At 36.5% G+C, this 8,154-nt stretch overlaps 1 protein-coding gene across 1 annotated transcript; it reads right to left on the reverse strand.

Moving 5' to 3' along the window:
* Positions 1 to 352: 352 nt before the first annotated feature.
* On the reverse strand, positions 353 to 7,861 carry COPS8 (COP9 signalosome subunit 8). Its single transcript, XM_014951717.1, has 7 exons — positions 7,780 to 7,861; positions 6,266 to 6,314; positions 5,137 to 5,269; positions 4,108 to 4,215; positions 3,297 to 3,359; positions 1,966 to 2,007; positions 353 to 741 (listed from the first exon to the last, which is right to left on the reverse strand). Coding segments are annotated over exons 1-7 (477 nt in total). The 5' UTR covers positions 7,782 to 7,861; the 3' UTR covers positions 353 to 661.
* Positions 7,862 to 8,154: the final 293 nt, after the last annotated feature.

The following is an 8,154-nucleotide window of genomic DNA, read 5'->3' on the forward strand; positions in this document are numbered from 1 at the left end:
GATGGGAAATTTTTCTGATCAAAACAAGATTTAACAATCCAGAAAGACCAACAAGAAAAAAATACGATCAGTTATAAATATGCCACTTTTTTCTGATCAAAACAAGAAGATTTAACAAACCAGAAAGACCAACAAGAAAAAAAATACGATCAGTTATAAATATGCCACAAATATACTTGCAAAAGAGTTACTGTAAATTGTTTTTTCAAACTATTTTCTCTCTGCAGATACAGGTAGGGCAGTCTTCTGCTCTTTGTACTGCAATTCATCTGTGATGAGCACTGTAATATTCACCACAGAAGCACATAACTAGCATAAATTCCTCACCACAGTTAACCTGCTTCATTACTCCTTTTTTTTTTCCTTCTCTATTTCTAATATATCCAAAAAAAGTTCTGCCTCTGAGTCAATAAAAAAACTTACTATGTAATACTGCTGTGTACCTACTGAATAAATATTACAGGAGTTAAAGGATTGTTTCAGTTGCTAGCTTGGCTTTGGCAAAACAGGAATTGGGATAAAATACACTGTATATTTCACACAATTGAGTAGGGGATGCTGCAATATTTAACAGATAAAGAAATAAAATAGATTCTATAGATTTCTAAAACTGTCAGTACAGAGGATTCCCAAGTTGTTCTGAATACAGGAGCAGGGATGATCAATTTTCAAGGAAAGCCACGTAGTCAGTCAATCTGGCCAACTGCTGTTCATTTGGAATTGGTGGAACTGGAGCAGGTTCTAGAAAGATAAAACAAATGCATCATTAATGAAATTCAGAAAAAATCCACTTGCAATACCATCCATCATAACAGTATGGAAAGAAATTAAATGCATAAGGTTGTTAAACAGCTTTACGGGGGCGTATCTTAACTGTATCCTCTACCTGTGCAGTTTTAGCTGACATTAATGTTATCTGCAACATTAATTAGTCCAAAAGTTACTAACAATAAAGATAGCTGTAACAAGTTCCAGTTGTCAGCAGTCTCCACAAGTTCTGTTGGGTTTTTTTGGTTGGTTTTTTTATTTAAATATACCAGAGTCTGAATAATGAAGACTGACAGTACTTTCACTTCACAAAAAAAAAAGCTCATGGAGTTCTGCAGTTAATTGTTTCTTTACAAGTTGCCATACTGAAGATACCAATTACACCAATTGATTACCAATTAAACTGATTTGATTAACAAAACACAGCAAAGTACTGCACAGGTTGCAGGAGAATGCAGTGCACACACAGATCCTTACATACACGTCAGCTAACCTGAGATTACAGTTTAACAATAAGCTGGAAGACAAGCGACTAAAGCCAGGGAGATAAATTAGGAATTAAAAATCAGAAATAAAAAAATAGCAGGAAAGTTGGCATTTACTTTCCCTGAAGAGTTAACAAATTAGCATTCAGGATATAGCTGAAGTAGATACACTGCTTAGGGCTGCAAGCATGTGACAGAGGAGGCTGACAATCAAAATGTTCTCAAAAAGCAAGACCCCAGGCTCTTGGATTTGGCTTGGAATTAAACCTATACATTTAAGACACTTTTAGCAATTGTGTTAGAGACAGTGAGCCACCGAAAATCAGAAGATGGCTTTCTTTTACAGGGAAGACTTCAGAAGTCCCACATCACACAAAAGCAACAAAAGCTACTCAAGAGTTGCTTTGTAAAGAAATCACCCCTAAGGCAGAAGTTTTCACCAAAATGCTTTTTTGCCTACCCCTGCTTTGGAAACTACTCCTTTCTTTAGCTACAGAAGTAGAAATCCCAGGCACTCCTTAAGATGTGAGAAGACAGGACAGAGGGAGAAACATGTTTACATAGAGCTGATTTGGGTTTGTTTGGTTTTGGGTGTTTTTTTTTTGAGGGGGGAATGATTACATTTGTCCAGGACTCAATTCCTATTTTGTGTTTATATTAATCATGCAAGTTTGAGAAACATGCAAGTAGTTTACATATAAACAGGAAATACCTGATGAAGGAATAAATCTGTTGAAGGAAGCTTCCAGCACACCTGAAGAAAAACACAATAAAAGTTAGCCCAGTGGACCAATTTTAAACAGGTCTATGCATCAAGCCAAAACTAGATTAAAAGGTCATTTAAATCAAGGCTGTTCATTTACTTGTTTTACTTCACAGCTAAAAAAGCAGAATATCCAAGACTTATAGCTGGGTAGACACACAGCTTCAAAGCAGATCACAACCTCCTGCCTCTTTCTTTTGCCTCTAAAACAGTTCTTGCACTCACTTTTGGAAAAGAACCACATGTAATTAATTCTCAGTACTTGTAAGCACTGTATATTTTGCAACCAGTTCATGAAAAAACTAATCACATGCAAAAGCTCAGGACTCTGGTTGGTTATGTGCCCCTGAAGGATAAATTTCAACACCTTGCCTGGCACATGTTTGTGTGCCCACATGTTCTGGGCTCTGAGCACCTAAAAATTCTGCCCATAAAAACAGTGTATTTTTTTTTTAGCCTAATAGATGTTGTCCTTTTAAAGATGTGCTGTGATTTGGCTCCTTCTTCCAGAGCTGCATTGTGCAGTTTAAGAGCAATCATTTTGTCTCTGCCTTCACAGCTTAACATTTATTTTCACCTCAGCCAGCCATAGATATTGCTTTGGGGAAAAAAAACCCAAAACAAACCAAAACCAACAACAACAACAAAAAAACCCCAAACCTGCACTATTACCCCAAAACAAACCAAAACCAACAACAAAAACCCCAAACCTGCACTATTTCTGCAGGTCTGGAGGCTGAGCTTCGCAGGAACGGATATTCTGTCATCAACATCATGACAGTGAAAAAAAGATCCAGCAGAATAAATTTTAAAGAGCAAAGGAAATCACACCAACAACTGGAGCTCCTCAGAACACAAAGATCCACTAGAACCCTGCCCAAGGAAGTTCTACTTCTGAAAAAATCTCAGGTTCAAAATTGTACATTTTTACTCATCTTTATTAAATTAAGACATGTCATTTGAGGTCATCCAACTTATGTTCCACTGACTCGGAGCCAGCAGCAGAGGAGGAGCAGGATAAATCAGAGCATATCCTGCCTGCTCTTGTTTAAAAAAGTTAGTTTGAGGGTATAGTTTAATCCAAACTACTTCTAACCCCAAACCAAACCCACTACCTTGTACTTTCTACATTTTACAAACATTCCATGTTTTACAGAGGTAACCTGCCACCTCCCCCAAAAACCTAAAAGACTATTGTGCAAAATTTTCATAAAAAACCAATCACCTAATTACAAGAAAATGCTGAAATCAATGTCTAATGAACTAACAGCTCCACCTACCTGGCTTTTTAGGCATTACCATACGAGTTGAAAAGTCCGCTTGCCAGCCCTGTTCTAAGACACCTGAAAAGGCATTTTTACATTTGTAAGAACAAATATACGATTGCTAGAAATGCAAAATAACGACTCACATTAAGAACAGTAGCAAAGCATCTCAGTACATTGTCTATATGCCACAACTCAGCCATTTCTTGTAAGCATTTAGACATTTAGTTCAACAAATAAGCTCATGAAAGTAATATTAGCACACAAAATAGGTTAACCCACTACCTTCCCTCATTGCAGCATTGCTTTAACATTTCTACATCTAGGAGGGGAGGATAACCAATGGTAACTGGTGGCAAATAATAAAATCAAACACTTATTCAGACCCCAGACATTTATCTCTATTCACTGCCTCTGCTAGAAATGCAAAATAAAGACTCACATTAAGAACAGCAGAAAAGCAACTCAGTACGTTGTCTATATGCCACAACTCAGCCATTTCTTGTAAGCATTTAGACATTTAGTTCAACAAATAAGCTCATGAAAGTAATATTAGCACACAAAATAGGTTAACCCACTACCTTCCCTCATTGCAGCATTGCTTTAACATTTCTACATCTAGGAGGGGAGGATAACCAATGGTAACTGGTGGCAAATAATAAAATCAAACACTTATTCAGACCCCAGACATTTATCTCTATTCACTGCCTCATCACTTCTCTAATAGTTTCACAATTTGTATACATGTGTCTATTCACCAGCACTTAACAGCTCTTTGATCTCAATCATCTGTAGAAAAACTATTCAGGGAATAAATGCAAAGTACCTTTCACAGCTTCTTCTACAGGAAGCCCAACAAAGGCTGCAAAATCATCTGCAACTATTGAGGTATATGCCTGAGAAACCAGTCCAAAGGCTCGTCTCCTAGTTGCATCTAAGAAGAGATAAGCACTGTAAGCAGAAAGTAGACTAATTTCCATAACTAGGAAATCTAACAAAAGTTTTCCAATTCTGGAAAATCACTATCACCCTTAAAGTTCCCCCTCCTTTCCCACAATTTACTGAAGTACCACAGTCAGCAGCCACAGACAACTCCTCTATACCAGGACAAAACCTCTGAGACCACATTTAACTCCCAAATCCAGTTTTGCAGCACCTTGGGTACTACCACTAATATGTAAACAAGTTTAGAAAAGTCTGCTTCTGATGGCATTCTCCATTTGCAATAAGCTTGTGTGTCAAATAGTTGAGATTCAGAAAAAAAAAACCCCAACAAAACAATCAAACTACTCATGCCTATTTAACCACATCTGCTTTAATACCAAGGTGTCTGCAAATCAGTTGTTTCTAAAGCTAAAGAGAATTTATTGCAAAATACTTTGGAAGGTTTTTTAACAGTCTGTACTGCCCTCTAGTAGTAAGGCTTTGCATGTTGCTGTTGCACAGTCTAGAACTCAAACGTTTGTCTAAAAGCACATTTAAAAGAAAAACCTTTTCATCAGTGTCACAAGGTTCTGATATGCTAAGCCAAGTTCCCTAAATCACTGGTTAAAAGTCTGATAAAAATGGGTAACTAACCACCTATTTTGGTATTACAGAACAAAACATATGGGGCATGAAATTCCAGGATGAAAGAAATTACAAACACACAACCTAATAAAAACTAACTAGTTTGTTTCTACAAGTTTTCACAATGAGCTTCTTATTTACACCTGATACCTAAAATCCTTTTAAATGAAGCCTACAAAAACTTGGCAACAATATTCCTGGCTACTTCTGATTTTTCATAACAGTAAGTAGTCATTTGTCTACTTGTCTATTTTTGTTTGAGCACACAAATAATTTCAATTTGTACCTCTAAGTGCTTCCATGATTGGCTGAATTGTCTCGGACCACTGGTGCGCGCTGATTGTTGTGTAGATTCCTGGAAAGTCCCTCTGCCAGATTCTTTGTCCTACTGACCAAATTGCACCCAGTTCAGCATTTGCCTGTTGTGACAAAAATACCCCAAGAGTTAATTCTGAATGGTATATTCTCTCCAGTGACCATTCTGGATAAACCCATTTCCACTCCTTCCCAAAGAGTTAATTCTGAACGGTATATTCTCTCCAGCGACCATTCTGGATAAACCCATTTCCACTCCTTTTTTTGTTTCTGAAGTTAAGACTCATAATAATTATTACACGACTCAATTAGAAGATTCACCAACATATCCACATAAAAATACTGTTCTGAGGTGTGACCTTCCCAAAAATAAGTGATGCAATAAGTTTCCTCCACCAAGAATGATGCTTCGTATGAAATACAAGTTACACCAAAAATGCCAGTTTATTCATAGAATATTGCTGTGCAACAAATAGAGAAGGGTTTAGAGGAAATTCATGAAAAATTTGGTCCAGATGACTGTTCACCGAATTAATAAAATTACTTTTTCTTGAAAGAAAGAAAATTCTTTCAGGACCACCTGAAAGGTTCCATCTTGAGATTCTCTTGACCATGAGACGTCTTAATGCACTATTAATGCAAGAATACAGAACACTTTTTTACTTGTAAAATCTATTCTCATACTAAAAAAACTAACAACAGTACATTCTGGAAGCATTTCTGACATTATATTTACCTAAAGCCTCAAAACGTGTCTTTGATCCAAATGCAGTGCAAAACAAACTGCCTTCAGAAAGCTAATCTGATGTTAAGAAAGTGAATAAGATGGAACATGGCCCCATCCCTGAATCAGGTCCATTGCTGACTACCCTTTATCATGAGGCTTTCTACTAAAAGTCATGCACCAGATTATTTGGGAAGGGAAAGAGGCAGCAGATGAGCAGCGAGGAGATCTTAAAGACCAGCACACCATCTGCTGGACAAGCAGTTCACAGCACAGAACTGAGCCCAGGGCTACTCAACAAGCAGAATCCTTGCCAGAAAAAGTCATTTGCAAGCTTATTGTTTTAGTATCAAATGGGATTTTACAAAGCACTTACAGATTTGATAGCAGGAGGGATTCTTTTCCAAAGATATCGTGCATTATTCCTAAAAAAAAAAAAAGTTAAAAATTCTCAGTAACCAAAAGCTTGCCACAAGACACCAAAAGGTTTGTTAATGATAGTATCTGAACCATCTCAGTGCTTTAAAATATTCCTCCTATGTCTACTGAAGTAGAAAAACAGTTACTCTCAAGTAGACCACATGATTGCCATAATAAAACAAAATAGTCCATTAACTGCCTCGTTTAACAACAGTTTCAAAGATGTTTTTCATTTATCTACCCTAGGCAGCATTTCACAAAAGTTACTTTTGCAGTTTTATTTTTGGAAGAGCTGCATCTTTGATGAACACATGTACAAATAACAACTTTTCATAGTGTCAGTGGTCATTTACATCAGTGGGCTCCAAACTTTGATCATGCACCTCTTGCAGAAAAACATTTTTAAGCATGCACCTCAAATATATGCATGTGTTTACAAATTATATACATGTACTACTGCATTAGATACAAATATAGAAGTTAAGGATGAAACAAACACCATTTAGAGATTTTATTTTACTTTTTAATAGTACAAAAATACTTCATTTACCAACACCCCACTTCACACACCAAAGATTTAGACTGTTCTGAGCATGTTCTTCCCAGCTTTCTCACATAACATTCTGGAGGTCTGGACATGCTGAAATATTTAGTCATTGATCTTTAGAGCACCAAAGCCTAAAACTGAAATAGTTACAAATTCTCAGAAAGACTTTAAATGCACAATAGAGAAAAAGATTCATTGCTTTTCATTAAAGCACAATTCTAAAACTCCAAGTTATTTGAACCAAAATTATCTGCCTTAAACCTAATACTCAGTGTCAGCGTTCAAGGAATTTGCTCTGAAAGAATACACATCTACAATGCAAGAAAACACTCAAATCTTGAAATCCCCACAGCAATGTTTATCCTTTGTTTTGATAATCAAACACAGCAGCGTCATCTCTCTGCCTGAATGAATAACCAGCAATTTCTCAATAAAACTCTAAACAAATCAAGTCTACACAGGGCCATGGTAATAATCCACCAGATCAAATTCAAAGGATTACTGCTTCCTGCAGATTTAGTTTATTCAGCCAATGGCATCCCTCATTTTTAACAGGCACAATTTAGAGTTATCCTGATGCCACTAAAACACGAGGAGCAGCATGAAATCTTCCTCAAAAAATCAAAACTCTGAAGCTTTAAACAGTTTCCAAAGGAGCCAATTCCATTATTTAAGGAACTTTCTTCCTGAAGTCAATCTCTTTCCCTACAACTCAAAAGGGTGGAGAAGAGCAAACGAAGGAGAATAATTTTCCTCACAGAACAAGCAGTAAAAGAGACTTAATTCTGTGAATTTCTTTTTAAAGAATGCCTACATGCATTCTGTTAGTCACAAAGCCAATTACAAATATTCTGGCAACTACACCTCAAGCTAAAAGTGACACATTCAGCATCTGAAGTTAAAGATTAATATAAGCCACTTACATGTCATTATGCAACAGGTATAAAGCTAGAAGTTGCCCATAAACAAGGGGTGTTGCAATTCCTCCAGGGGCCTAAAAAGAAGTACAAATAGTTTGGTTACATATTTTAAGAGCAAGAGATCTTACAAAATCCACTAGATAGCCAAGTTTAATGAAATTTGAACATTCCAAGACAGTTGAGGATTTCCACATCACATAAAAGGTCTGGACAAACTGTCAGAATTCCAATGTTATATTAACACAGTCTTACAATGAAGAGTTAACTTGCACATGCCAGAAGTTTTACTTAGAATACTTAAGTTTGTTTTGCTGCATGAATAAAGTAAGGTAACACCTTTCATCATCTAGCATAAGCTAGATGTTCTTCTAGCTTATG

The sequence above is a fragment of the Calidris pugnax genome, unplaced genomic scaffold, assembly GCF_001431845.1.
Source record: "Calidris pugnax isolate Ruff unplaced genomic scaffold, ASM143184v1 scaffold184, whole genome shotgun sequence".
Taxonomy (NCBI): domain Eukaryota; kingdom Metazoa; phylum Chordata; class Aves; order Charadriiformes; family Scolopacidae; genus Calidris; species Calidris pugnax.

Bases quoted from the DNA above. Each gene is read 5' to 3' on its own strand.
- COPS8 (XM_014951717.1), bottom strand. The intron at 4,216-5,136 runs GTACAAATTGAA...ATCTCTTCTTAG, and splicing joins AATCATGGAAGCACTTAGAG to ATGCAACTAGGAGACGAGCC. The intron at 2,008-3,296 runs GTAGGTGGAGCT...GTTTTTCTTCAG, and splicing joins GGTAATGCCTAAAAAGCCAG to GTGTGCTGGAAGCTTCCTTC.